This window comes from Sinocyclocheilus anshuiensis, unplaced genomic scaffold (assembly GCF_001515605.1).
Source record: "Sinocyclocheilus anshuiensis isolate Anshui unplaced genomic scaffold, SAMN03320099.WGS_v1.1 scaffold217, whole genome shotgun sequence".
Taxonomy (NCBI): domain Eukaryota; kingdom Metazoa; phylum Chordata; class Actinopteri; order Cypriniformes; family Cyprinidae; genus Sinocyclocheilus; species Sinocyclocheilus anshuiensis.
In genome coordinates, this window is record NW_015536538.1 from 2,209,109 (window position 1) to 2,224,369 (window position 15,261).

General features: G+C 36.2%; 1 protein-coding gene across 2 annotated transcripts in view; it reads right to left on the reverse strand.

Annotated features, from left to right (window-relative positions):
* The window catches only part of LOC107696481 (transcription factor E2-alpha-like), a 61,889-nt gene extending 57,545 nt beyond the window's left edge, over positions 1 to 4,344 (reverse strand). For both annotated transcript variants that reach the window (XM_016496831.1, XM_016496838.1), the window contains exons 1-3: positions 3,833 to 4,344; positions 1,391 to 1,530; positions 353 to 416 (exon numbers count right to left, since the gene is read on the reverse strand). In XM_016496831.1, the coding sequence (XP_016352317.1) occupies positions 353 to 416; positions 1,391 to 1,444 (118 nt within the window). In that variant the 5' untranslated portion in view covers positions 1,445 to 1,530; positions 3,833 to 4,344. The remainder of the gene's footprint in view (positions 1 to 352; positions 417 to 1,390; positions 1,531 to 3,832) is intronic.
* Positions 4,345 to 15,261: the final 10,917 nt, after the last annotated feature.

The following is a 15,261-nucleotide window of genomic DNA, read 5'->3' on the forward strand; positions in this document are numbered from 1 at the left end:
TGTTTTAATGTTTGTTGACGTTGTTCGCAGGGGTGAGAGGACAACTATCATTTCCCATCATCCCCTCTTCCCCCATGATGGAGGGTCGACAGCTGAGAACATGAAACAGCGAGAGCAGGACGGATCAGAATGACGAGGATCAAACAGGTATCGCAAACACTCAGACTCTAACGACATCGACACGTGTACAGCGCAAGAAAGTTCTGCATGTGGGATTTACCATGTTAAAATCCATTTTCCAAAAGCATGAAAGCCATCTGCAGATTATATCATTTTCTCTGTATCCTGAATCAGTCGTTTCTATAACCAGAGTAGTAATAAAAGTCAAAGTGAGCGAATTTAAATTGCCTACCATACTGACTGCTGGGTAAAGTAGGGCCTCGGTTCTTCCCGTTTGACATCGGATGAGGAAACATCTACCAAAGAGAGAAAAAAAATAAGCAGAGAAAATACACACCATTGCTTCAAAAAAAAATTTTTTTTTTTAATAAATTAAAAAAAACATTATATGCATATTACATATCTTATGCATCAGTAATAGTCAACAAATAACATTTTTAATTACATTTAATTTTTCATTATTTATGTTTTATATTATTTTTTTTCCAGGTTAAAATTAAGTGTAAATTCAATTTTTGTTTAATTAAAGAATTTTTAAATTATAATTTTACAATTTTATTGTTATAATTTAATTATAAGTGTTTATACTAAATCTATTAAGTAAACCAATTAATAAACATTAACAAATTAAGGACAGTTTATATTAGGGGTATTATGGTTATTCAAAACCAAAACATAAAAAAATACACTTGAAACAAAAATGTTAACTGAATAAAACAAAAAAATAAAAAAATGCAAGGCAACATCTCATTTTCATTTAGTTTAACATATACTAAAATTAGGTAAAACTGGAAAAATAATAAATGACCACATAGACAAAATCGACCAAAAAAAAAAAAAAACCACATAAAAATTACCCAAACTTTAACGAAAATTCAAATTGGAAATATACATAAAAAAAAAAAAGTATAACATTTATTTTCAAAATATTAACAAAAACTACAATAGTATCTTAGTAACACGGGTATATATGTTCACACACAAAAACATTAATATATACATATATTTGCATATACATTTTCTATTTTTATATTATATCTTTTGTTTTCATTTTGTGTCTATAACTATAAATTATATATAATTTATGAAGTAAAAAAGGTACAATATAATCAAAGCCATGTGTGGCCTAACAACGGCCTTTAGTTATGACTACCATACAACACAGTCACAACACAGCACAGTTTATTGCATGTCACACTGCTTGACATTTGATGTCAACTATCCATAAACATCTGTTATTAAAACCAGCAGAAGAGTCTCTTTGACTTACAACACTGAAATCCAGCAGGTCGTTCAGCTCCATGTCGGTCCCCGCTGTTGCCATCCTGATCCTGATCCTGTGTGTTCTTGATCTGCTTCTCTCGCTCGACGTCTCTTTCCTTCTCTTTCAGCTCAAACAGGTTTATGATCCTGCAGGGAATGAGATGCATAATGGACAAGCATGCTTTCAGATCATCTATGAACTCTGGGCCTAGTAATCAAATCTGACGTGAATGCATATGATCCAAAATAATCCGACTGCCGCTTCCATCTGAAGAACTACTCTACAACACAGACCTGCTGTAAGAGTGTTTTCCCAGAATGCACCACATCTGAACTCGGTTAACCACCAAAAGAGACCACCAGCGAGTCTCCAGTCCAGCGCTCGAGAAAAAACCACCCACTCCTAGAGTATGGGAACTAGTTAGTTGCACAAGAAATAACCATGATTCCTGGAATCAAACAATGCATGTGTAACATTTCCATAGCGTGAAATATCAAGTTTATGTCTATACATGGAACATTTTTTAATAGATAATAGGAATGCAAGCTCTTATATAGAACATTGTTTTAATTTCTATGCAATAGATGCTTTTCAATCCGAAATATTGAAGGAAAAAAAATTGGCAGCTTTCAGAAGACAAATGTCACGTCACGCAGAAACAAAGCACTGCGATTTTACACTTTTCCTTAATTCGTGAAGCAACTCATTAAACATCAGCACTGCATTACACAGACACAAGAAAAGTGAGAAGCCGTAACCAAAAATACTTTTGTCATCAGCACTGCTCCAACAACACCTTCACTGGAATCACAATCAGCACCTCAACAGGTAGATGATTGTGAAATATTAAAGATCACAAATGCTGCAATGAAGCCAACACAATAATGGCTTTACTTTCACTTTTGGGATGCACAGTTTACACTGACAAAAGAATATCAAAAAGTGCTTGGGGCATGTAGCATGGAAATACCATGGTTTTGAGCATGTAGTATGATTATACTGTGATGTTTTTAAATGCAGCCTCACCAAGGCTCCATTTATTTGTTCGAAAACATAGTAAAATCAGTAAAATTGTGAAACATTACAATTTCAAATAATTGTTTTATATGTGAATGTTAAACTGTAATTTATTTCTGTGATGCGCAGCTGTATTTTCAGCATCATTACTCCAGTCTTCAGTGTCACATGATCCTTCAGAAATCATTCTAATATGCTGATTTGCTGCATTTTTGATTATCATCAAAGTTGAAAACAGTTGTGCTGCCCAATATTTTTGTATTAACTGTGATACATTTTATTTTTCAGGATTCACAGCTGTATATGCATTTATTAGAAGTTGACTATTTTGTAACAAATGTCTTTACTGTCACTTTTGATGCATCCTTGATGAAAAGTAGTATTCATTTAAAAAATACCCGATTTTACCTAAATGCTTGAACAGTAGCATCTGCAATGGAAATACCATTGAGGGCAAACAACATTGGGCATAAAATCCCAAAGTACTACACCATTTTTAAAAATACAGTGTAAATACCATGGAATTTTAGGCTATAAATTTCAAAACAGTGGGTAAAATAATGTTTTTGGGCATGTATTTTAGCATGAACAGACGTTTTTGACATTTATGTTACATGGCACCAGTGTATGACCATCATTAGGAGTCATTTTGGACATTTGTCATGACATTTCTATTGATTTGTTTACTTGTACCATGAAAATACATGCAATATCTTTAAAGAACACAATGTAAACACCACATGATGAACATACATATATACATGTATATATATATATATATATATATATATATATATATCCTCGACACAAAGTTTGAAAACTACACAACAACGACAAGAAACACTCCATATGGGAGAATAGAGATAATAAGAGTGCGTAAACAACTCCACAAGTTTTCCAGAGAGGAAAAGATGGGAAAGCCATTCCCAAAAGTGAAAAAGGAAAAGTTATTTCCCAAGAAAAGTCAAATAAGCAGACCAGGCCATTAGAAGAACTGCAATTAGCAGGAAACTCCAAACACAACAAATGTAAAATGCTTCAACTGTACTTCATTTAACCCGTGTAAACTTTTATCTGTTATAACCATCAAAAACTTTAAATAACCGAATTGCAGCAAATATGCACGCGAAAGAGGCAGCAGATGTTCTGTAAAGTTGTAAACACACAGTTACTGTGGTAAAAGGAGCTATACAGGGGGTTTTAAACTTGACATTGTTGCCAATTATTGAACAAAGAAGCCGTTTCCTCTGGACTCGAACCCCGCACGCACACACACACACACACACACACACACACACCGAAGCTCAGAGACAAAACACTTCACACACATTTGCCCGTGCAACAAAAGTTCATTAATCACACCAGATGCGTTAAAGTCAAAAACATGCACGTTTACGCGTGTAAACCCTGATAAACGCGGTAAATACTCACCGTTCCTCGCGTCAAGCGCGCGGCATCCAGCGGGAGAGAAACGCGCTTCAGCCCGAGAGGAAAAACAGAAAAGTTGGGGGACAAACCCGCCCCCCCCCTCTCAGGTCCCGCTAATTCACGGTGCAAAACGCGTCCAGTTTCCCGGGAAACGCGAACAGTCCGCGTCGAGAGCTGTTACAATGAAACTGCGCTCAAATGTAGCTCTGCCTAAAGTTCTAATCTAATTTTTTTCGAGCGCTACAAATGTAACATCTCATTTTCCGAGGAGACATTTTAGCACCGTCCACATTGTCAGCCCCAACAGTGTATCCCTCCGCGCGGAGGGGAGACGTTATAGCGGTGTCCGATTTCAAACGCCCAGAAAACTAGGCCTGGGTTTATGACGCGATTACTTTGATATTTACCATACACCCAACACAAATAAACTGCGAAATAATGCGGGCAACAGTATATCTAACTTTATCGTAATATGAGCAGGATTTTGCTATAAATTGCGCCGCACTAGACTAACGCGCGGAATGAGACGACGCACGGTTAAAGACAGATGGACTGAGAAACGGTGCGAAATGGAGCGATAGACCCACCGAACTGACCAATAGGGTTACAGGAGCGTTTGATTGACATATTCGGTGGCCAATGAAAACACTTTTAACACTAAAGCCAAACCTCTCTTCCCTGCACACCCTACCCAGGGTTTAAAAGAAAAGGCAACAGGAAGCCATGGAATACTGTGTATTTTTTGTTTTACGCAAAACGTTCAGCGGTATAATCGCGATTGCAGAAACTCGTTTCAAAATGTCTTCGGATCAATTTAAAATGTTACAGAATGATAACAGTTAGGCACGTAAAAAAGACTAGAGCACACTGACAAAAGTACCCTGGTATTACCAAGCTGTTTAGGTATCACAGTACCATGATATTCATTGGAATATCATGCAAATATGAGTGTGAATAAATATGGTAACCATTCAAAACAATGCTATGTTATGTGAAAATATAAACAACACTGGTAAAAAAAAAAAAAATCAACCAAATATATTTTAAATACATGCTAAATATGTGTTATAAACAGTGAATCTCAATGAAATATTTTTGAAATTTAAAATGTACTTCGTTTCAACCTTCACATACCACAATGTATTTTAGAGGCGAAAAAATATTTGCAATCTTGCGGTTTTAAAGCATATTCATATTTTTTTTAAATAATGGCCAGAAAACATAATGGTAGAAAGTATATTTAGGTAAATATAATTAGAAAAATATTTTTTTGTATATTTCAAAATATATTTACAGATGTATTTCTGTCAACATATCTGGGCCGCCACACTATTTTATTGAGAAACTGGAAATGGTTGTTAAGATAAATGATACAGTAAACTACAATTTGAGTTTATACCTATTTATTGATCGCACATCCCCTCGTATGGTAAAAATGGCTCTTATTTGATATAACGCATGACATATTGATATGCTTTCAAAAGCAATAAACCGGTTTCTTTTTTCACCTTGAGTTTGTTAAAACAGCACGCTGGTGTAAAGGCAGTGTTAGCACTTCCTAAACCCATCTTAGATTTGGAGAGCTGACACCTTGGATAATCTAAAACTGAATGAGCCATAATCAGAACTGAAGCGAAGCAAATGGCTTCTGGCTGGAGGTGTGAACAGGACTTTCAGGGGGCACTAAAGAGGAAGCGCGGCATTTGGTGTTGTGGCGGGAAAACAGAAGCTGCACCTCGGCCCTTTAACTGGTGTTCTTTGAGGTCACAGCGGTGCAGAAACCACACCAGGGGAGAGATTAATATGAACAAACAGCAGCCTGATGATTCATATGTGTGATATATCTGTCCTCGGGTGTTGACAGTGAAAATGAGTCCAGGTAAACACTGACATTAAAGTCAACACACAAAATCTAAATTCACCCCATTTACGTTCTCGTTTCATGGTCTGACTGTGAACGAATCATCAGATCGCAAACAAAAATGTTTTTCTTCATAATCTTTCATCAAAGTGTAACATCTGTTTTCATGTATTTTGTTGTTTCCAAGAAATCGCAATAACAGAAAAAGAAGCTATTATCCAGCTCAGATGGCAAGCCTCTCTCAAAGTTATGAACAAACGTTCTTTCGTGAACGTTACTTCAAAGTTATCTGGTCTTAATAATGTTCTCAAAATGTCAGCACAAAAACATTATTTACACGCCATTAATGGTTTTTCTGAAATGTTCATCAAATGTTTTTTTAAATGTTACTTTTGAATGTTCGAAGCAAGTAGTAACATTCAAAAAACATTTCATGATGATGCAATTTCCCTTAACGTTTGCATAACAGAGAAAAAACATGCAGAAATAAGGTTTTCAGAACGTTAGCAGAATGTTCTTAGAACATGTTTTTGTTTGCTGGGAATATTTCTGAAATATGAATAAGAAGTGCTTTCCAGCTTGACATCAATCTAGGCCAGAACTGAGAGCCAAACAACTATTTACAGACACACTTCACAATCCAATCAAATGGATAAAATCAAGTTCCTCTCTCTGTTTTTTTTTTTTCTCGTTGGATATCCTGATCCGCTCATAAATACGTCACAATACAGAAGCAAAATGGGTTGCGAATGCTTCATATTGCCAGCTAAATGGCAGATAATGTTGCAAATTGGTGAAGATTACATTACGCATTCCTCATCCAGCAACATTAAACCTAGTTTTAAACATTCCGGCTTTGGGAAATGAAGCAGGTCTGCTGTGATTGTGGAGGTTTAGTGCTGTATTTCTGGGAGCAGCAGACGAGACAGCAGCATCATGTCAGTGGAACACAAGCACAGACGCTCAAAAAAGGCATGTCAATCAGTTTAACCCCACAATGAATAGAGCTGTGTGTGAGAAGTTAACCCTGCGTGGGGGTTTACTAACGTTTTCATCATGTTGCCTTCACCAGTGACCAGACAGTCCACAATACTTTGTTTCAGTCATTTGGTAACTTACTGGATATAAAATAAAATAAAATATAATTTATTTACAAAATAAGCACAATAATTTAATTTATTTGATTATTTTTATTTATAGAATTATACCATGGTATATAGATTACTGTATTATTTCAAACTAAATGAAGCATTTTAAACTCAAACCAAATTAAAACAGACCAAGAAAGACAAAAATGTAAATCTAAGCAGATAAATGAACTTGTATGCATGTCAATTCACAGATCCCCAAAAACAAAATCACTTTTTCACTCAAAATGTTTTTTTTTTATTTGATTTTTTATTAAAATATTTTTCTTATTTTAATAATTTAATTTATAGAATTATACCATGCTAAACATATTCATGTATTATTTTAAACTAAATCAAGCCTTTATTTGTACATTCGACGTGCATATATGTAAATTCATAGCTACTCATAAAAATTAACTTTTTCAAAATTATTTATTTTTATTTATTGAATTTATATTTTATTTCTACAATTAAACCATATTAATGTATTACTTTAAATTAATCCTTTTAAACTTAAACCAGACTAAAACAAAAACAAAACATGGTATAATTCTATAACTAAACCATATTTACAATTTTATTTGTAGAATTTTACCATGTCTAAACATATTCATGTATTATTTTAAACAAATTTTTTTATATTTTCTAAAGAAAATGCCAGTGATGTTTGCCCATGCAACATTTCCAGAGAGTTGCTATGCAGTTTATCACATTTTATTATTATTCACTGAAGTTTAATAGCTTATAACAGTTAGATGTTATGTTTCACATTTCAAATGATGTGCTGTCCAAAGCAAGCACGCTTCTCAAATAACATCCCTGCCCATCTGTGATGAGTGCTGATGTTTATACTCACAGCTGAGACGAGCAGGCGCCGCGGCTCGGACCCGGTCCGCGCTTGACTAGCTGCTCTATTGAGTCGATGGGCCCGTGTATGTGCAGGACTGAATGCAGGGCCAGCTGCATCTGGCATCAAGTGCATTCATCTCAGGGGTTGGAGAGCATCGAGCAGGATTAGCTAACTGAAAGCATCCGCCAATACCATCGAAACCATGGCAACCAGCACCTCGCACAAGAGAGGAGATACGCTGAGCGTTACAACGGATAAGGGTCAAAACACACAAGATGCGATGGTCCGCTGATATCTGGAGACGGACCGTGGCAGCTGTGCACGACATGAATGGACTGATGATTGCAAAAATATGACCAATTAAAATGGAATTCCACAATCCTTGAGATAATAAACACACTTGACAGAAAAACGTCATTGAGAAGGAGCTTAATAAAGCTACATTTCACAAATCAAATTTCTCAGTGCAAAATCCAAGATCAGGATGAGTTTGTTTCTTCATCAGATTTGGAGAAATGTAGCATTGCATCAGTGTCTCAGCAATGGATGCTCTGCAGTGAATGGGTGCCGTCAGAATGAGAGTCCAAACAGCTGCACTGTAAAGAAAAAAAAAAGTTGACCTAACTCAACAAATAAGGCAACCTATCGCACTCAACCTGCGTTAACTCAACTAGCAACCGACAACTTAAAAACTGTAGTTCATTTAATGAATAAAAGTCAGTCTACTGAGTGTTAAAAGATCTGTCAGAGCAACCGAAGATTTTTTAACATTTAGCAATTCTAACCTTTTTTTAACAATCCTATTTCTTTTAGATTTATATTTTCAAAGCCTTCTACATGGGTAGTATTTGCCTCTTAAAACTAAAGGCAAACATTTATGCTGAGAGACAAATGTATTAAACTAGATGCAATGAGATGCACATACCTCAGCACACGATTCTCAAACATGGTGAGGATCAACAAATGTTAAATCAGTAAAAATATGAACTCTGATCCACATGACTGCTGACTGACAGTGACAACAGCAGCAAGCATAAATTAAGCCAGTAAAATTTAAAACGGACAATATTTTAATAATTAACATACAATGTTTTCAAGCTGCAATGCATGCTGGGAACTTGTGCAATATTGTTCAAAGTAAAATTGTTCAGATGACTCAATTTGAGAAGTTGGGAGAACTTTTGGATATGTTGTGAACAAATACTTGAGTATCTAAGTAAGGTTAACAAAACAACTTTTGCTAGCAACATGTTGAGTATTTTTGTTCTTGTTCACAAAAAATTAAACTACCTTCTCCTACTAAAAATTCTTTGTTCAGACTACTTTTTTTACATTGGTTAGTAGAACTTTTCGAAAGTTGGATTTTTTACAGTGATAAAAACATCACAATAATCCACAGCACACCAGTCCATCAGTTCACATCTGGAGAAGACAAAAGCTGAAACAAATCCATCAAGACGTTTTTAACTAAAATATGAGTCCATAATCCATAATAACGCTTCCTCCAGTGAAAAAGTGTTCTGGTGTGAATCAGGAGAGAAATCTGCACAGATCAAGCAGCGCTCTAAACAAATTTGTGGCTGGATTTTGATGTGAGAGACAACAGGAGATGCACTTTTTCACTGGAGGAAGCGTTATTATGGATTATGGACTCTTATTTGAGTTAAAAACGTCTTGATGGATTTGTTTTTTATAAATACGCAGCTGGACTGGAGTGGTGTGGATTATTGTGATGTTTTTATCAGCTGTTTGGACTCTCATTCTGACGGCACCCATTCACTGCAGAGCATCCGTTGCTGAGACACTGATGCAATGCTACATTTCTCCAAACCTGATGAAGAAACAAACTCATCCTGATCTGGAATGGTCTGAAGGTGAGCACATTTTCAGACAATAATAGTGTCATTATTCAGCTCAACAATAGTGTAAATGTTGCAAAGTTCATTAATCATGAACCAATCAGCTCAATTCAGTTTTTTGTTCTCATCTAGTAGTCAAATCACTAATATCACTGAATATGAATTGTATTTCAAACCCAAATGCGAGTCATTCTTCAGTTCAAGCCAGTGATTACACATCATCTTGCTAAAAGGAAGGCTGACTGACAGGTATCTGTGCACCTGAGACTGCAGAGTCATATCACAGTAGTGGGCTTTCCACCCTGAAACCCTCAACCAGACTTACTGCGAACAGGAAAGCAGCGTTCATGTGACCCAGATCAAACCCTCGACTGTCTACACACATCTGAGAGAGCCCAGCGCTGGCAGCTTCACTCACGGTATCAATGCATTCCACTTGTTTGCAGTGCAGTATTTATGAAACGACATTCAGAACCCTTTCATAAGCTGGCATGTTCCTGAGTATAAGTGTGAAGTAAAAGGAGTGGATTGTGATTGCTCAGGTGTGGCGAGGTGTGTTTCTTATCAGAGCCAACAGTGTTAATGTTGTGGGATGATTCTGCACCTGCATCTAGTGAATCTCGTCTTTGACGATACGCTGGCAGCCGTGTCTCTGGGCTCGTGGTTTATGTTTCTCAAGAAAAACCAACTAGAGTTGAGAGGGACAGCAGCGTACACACACACACATGCAGCGAGACCACCACGCAAACAACTTCAAAGGGGCTTTTTCTTGCTCTAGTTCACACACATGTACTACTTCCTTTGACACTTGAAGATATTTCTCAAGACATCGCATGCATCCTCGTCCCGCAGGTTGGGAGGGATTTTTAAGGTGAAAACAAACAAATGAAAAAGCACACAGGTTTTTGCATTTCCTGACGAAACTGAGCAAAACTCCTGGGTGCCCGGCTAACAAAAATACTAAGTGCTAATGTTCACTTTAAGTTATAAAAATGTTTTTGTTCTGAATGTTCTCTAAAAGTTCAAAATGTCCAGTTTTTAAAAAATGTTTTTTCTTGGGTAAACAGATGTTAAGGCAACATTCCATTGTATAATTTTTCTAAGATTATGGGAATGTTACATTTGAACGTTTTCTGAACATTCCGAAACAAATAGTAACAAACGTTAGACGAGCTTACAACTGACGTTTCTGAAAAAAGTTCCATGAACAATGCATAAATAACATTTTTGTGCCAATGCTTTGAGAACATTATTAACAGATAACTTTGAACGAACATTCTATTAACGTTACTGGAAGACCGTTGCCAGAATGTTCTGAGAACGCTCCCTGTCAACTTTGCTACTTATGAATCTTTTTTTTAAATTAATAACATTTAAAAAATGTTAAATTAACATCAATCTAAAGCATTTTAGAAAAAAATGTTTCCATGCACAATGCATAAATAACGTTTCTGTGCTAACATTTTGAGAACATTAGAGACCAGATAACATTGAATCAACATTCTATGAACAATATTAGAAAAAGTTTGTTTACAACTTTGAGAAAACATTGTGAGAACATTCTGAGCACGTTTCCCGTCAAAAAAAATGTTCCAAGCACAGTGCATAAATCACATTAAATTCCACTTTGAACAAATATTCTATTAAGGTTACTGGAAAAACCTTTGTTCATAATAACTTTGAGAGAACTTTGCCAGAATGTTTCCTGTCAGCTGTGGTGTTTGCAAGAGGGTTTTTTTTTTTTTTACAGGTCCTGCACCATTGCATCTCTGAGATCTTCTGGTCTCCAGATGAGGCCTTGTGAGATTTTTTCACCTGTTTTATGCTTAGTAAAGCAGCAGAACTCCTCTCCTCAAACAACACAAATGATTTTGAGGAGTCATTGTCATCTGGTGCAGCAACTCAAAGTCTCAGCTATCAAGAGTACACACAGAACGAGAAGCAGAGATTGATCGGTCATTCTCCGAGCAGATGTCGGCATCCTCAGGCTGGGTTTTCAGCATTTGTCAGCCGTCCCGTACGCCGGGGTTCCCCTTGATGTTGTTTTTGGGGAGACCCGGTGTGTCTGAACACCCACGCTCAGGTTACAGTACACAACACACGCTTCCTGAGAACACACTCCTGCAGCTCGACACACTGCTACTGTGCAACGCTGCGGTCTGATGAGGAGAGGAAGTGTGTGTGTGTCAGAGCAGAGAGCTTCATCAGCTCCATTAAAGAGCTACCAGCTACTGACTGCAGCAAAGAGCTTCATGCAAAAGAGCACAAGAAAACTAAACGCACTATGCAAATTTTGCACAGAATTTTGCTCTGACTTGCAGTCTGGATGCATCAAAGAGAACTGCACAGAAAGTTTGCAGAAATGAGTTGACATTTCACAGAAAATCAGATTTTTTAGCTTCAGATTCTGATTTCATCCAGACATGTTTCAAACATGTTTGCTATTTTGAGCCGAGCTGTCACACGTCTGTTGCATTGTGTTCGGAACGACCTGAAAGTCTGTTAGTGTGTGATCCTTTTTATGTTTAGTCTTTTCATATTACAAGTTTTCTGAAATGTTATGTTTAAATATGCAAATGAGGCATTATTTAATTAAATATGCACTAATTTGCATACATTTCCAGAACAGAAATCTGAATATTGAATAAAGCCAGATTCAAAATTCTTTGATTTTGTTGACATATTAAAGGTTTTTGGATTTCTTGTTTTACTTCATAAATAAGAAAATACTGTCAACAGACAGAAAATAAAGAATTTTTAGGAATACAATTTTTTAAATCAGTGAGAATGATATATGAACAAACCCTTCAGTACAAATATAGATTTATATTTAAATATATGTACTGAAATTGAAATCTACAGATGCAAATAGAAGAGCAATGAAATAAACACTTAAGTGTATTTTGAATGTTCTCTTTCCACCAGTCTGAAAGAAGACATGTTATTGAAGCAAAACAGACCAAACTCTCAAAATTCACCAGTGCATGAAAAAACACTGTCTTTGCCTGTAGTGTCTTCTAGATCGAATATTGCTCAAGAACTACACATATACTTAATAAAATGTATAAATCTTGTTTTTTTTTTAAATGATTAGGCACTACAGTAATCCTCCCATATTCTGTCATCAGTGATGCTCATAAACCATGACTCAAATCGATCATAAGGAGTGAGTTTTGCCACTGTTACTGGCATCTGCCCAAAAACTGTAGGTGAAAACGTTAATGAAGCCATGAAGAGTTTGACACGGGCCAGTAAATAACCACAATTAAGACCCTAAAAACCACATTGCAACATGTTAAAAAACCACTCAGAAGACTTAGCAAACACCCTATGCATTGTGACTGTTATTTCTTTAGAATAAAGATAGTTCATAATGTCATACTGACTGTTATATTAGGATCACGTGTGATCAAGTGGAACGTTTTCTTACAGATTAAAAAACTGGCAACGTTTACCTGCCTTTGATTCAATGCAACGACTGAAAATCAGTTCTAAAATTCTAAAAACACCTGCATCTAATAATGTGCATTGCTTACATGAGTCCTTAATGCAAGTGAAAGAATGCATGAGCCATACAGAGAGAGAGAGAGAGACAGATGAGATGCAGTCGTCAGGGGAGCTCTAAACAACATCTCCGTCTCTCTCTGCATATGTGAAGTCTCGGCTTGCCAAAATGGTAGTATGACATCGTTTGGGTTTTTCAACACATATGCTGCAGTTTCAGGCTTTGCCAAGACACCTAAACCCACTCGCTGGCGCTCGCGCTGAGGGTCAGACAGCAGCAGAAAACAAACACGCAAACACAAATAAGGCCTCAGGGGAACATCATTTATCATTATTTATTGAGTAATGCATCTAAGCAACTAAATAAATAATGTGGAAGGTCTGAACCTGATTCATATGAAAGCGGTTTCCGACACGGAATTAAAAAAAAGGTCATTGCGACTTTTTATCTCATAATTTAGTTTTTGGTCTGAATTCTGACTTTACATTTCACAATTCTGTCTTCTATTTTCCCACCAAATAACATTTTTTAACAACTTTTTATCTCACAATTATGAGTTTATATCTTATATCTAAAACTGTGAGATATAACACTTTTAATTTTTATTATATTTTTTATTTCAAATTTGCATCTTACAATTCAGACTTTTCTTATATCTCGCAATTCTGACTTTTCTCTTGTAATTATGAGATTTTTTTCTCTGAATTCTAAATTTGCATTTTGCAATTCTGTTTCCACCACAAAATCACAATTTTTTCAAAAAGTAATTGCAACTTTTTATCTCACAATTCTGACTTTCATTCTTGCAATTCTAAGTTTGCATTTTTTTTTTTACATTTAATTCGTTTTTGTTTCTTTCACAAAATAAAAATAAAAAAAACTACTCACAATTCTGACTTTTTTTTTCTCAGAACTGCAAGTTTATTTCTTTATAAAAGTCAAAATTTGAGAGATATAAACTTCATTCAGACTTGGTTTAGATTTTAGATTAAAATTTGAAAACAATGTCACACATTGAAAGAATCTTACAGCAGCGACATCAAAATATTTGCATGCTGAACCATGATTGGTCGTGATTTTTCTAAATGTCACTATTTTTTGCATGCATTATTTCCCTCAGAAAAGGCAAGTTTAGTTGAAATGATTTCTTTTGGTCTGTATATTGCTCTTGATCAACCGTCCTTATTCAGAGGACAAAACAGCGAGGTTTGAATAATGGGTGCATGTGTCTCTCCTTATTCTGTTTTCATCAGCCCATCCCCCCGTTCTTGCAGATTAGAATTCATTAGCAATCAAAGAGCCTCTGTGGAACTCCTGTTCTTAATTACCCACTCATTTGCATTTTTGCATATTAATGACTGCAGAGTTTGCCGCCTGACTGCGGCAGTGAGCGAGGCTTTAAAGTCACCCCGTCTTTTTATTCTCACATGACGACTGCGGGGCAAATACCCCGAATCAGTGTGAAAACCAGACGCGCCCCATCACGACCCCATACACGGGTCACTAGTAAAAATCACTGACCGGGCCAAAACCTTCACGCTTTCACCCACAGATTTGCCACAGATGCTAGTAATAGTGAGAGTAAACCGCATGTTATTATGAGTTCATGAGTCATGCACTGCTCAGTATTTCTGTCTTGTTTTCCAGTACAAATATCTAAAAATCTAACCTTAATTTACAAGACACCACTAGATCTAATAGTGACTGAAGGAATAGTTCACCCGGAAATGAACATCTACTGAAAATGTACTCATCCAAGATTAGGATGAGTTTGTCTCTTCATCAGATTTGGAGAAATGTAGCATTGCATCAGTGTCTCAGCAATGGATGCTCTGCAATGAATGGGTGCCGTCAGAATGAGAGTCCAAACAGCTGATAAAAACATCACAATAATCCACAAGTAATCCACAGCACTCCAGTCCATCAGTTAACATCTGGAGAAGACAAACGCTGAAACAAATGCATCACTGATACTTTTTTAACTAAAATATGAGTCCATAATTGATTAGTCAACAGAAGAGACAGACGGCTGCACGTGAGTGTCCTCCGTAATACTTGTTTATAGATCTGCTGTTGGAATTATTACCTGCTGCTAGGAAGGAATATTTCGTTTTCTGCCTATTTCTACGTTATATTTTTGTTTGCGTTTGTATTTTTGATTGCACTTTCTGGTAATTATAATAATTGCCCTCGGCAAAGAAGGAGCGCGTGTAATTTAATTGCTCCC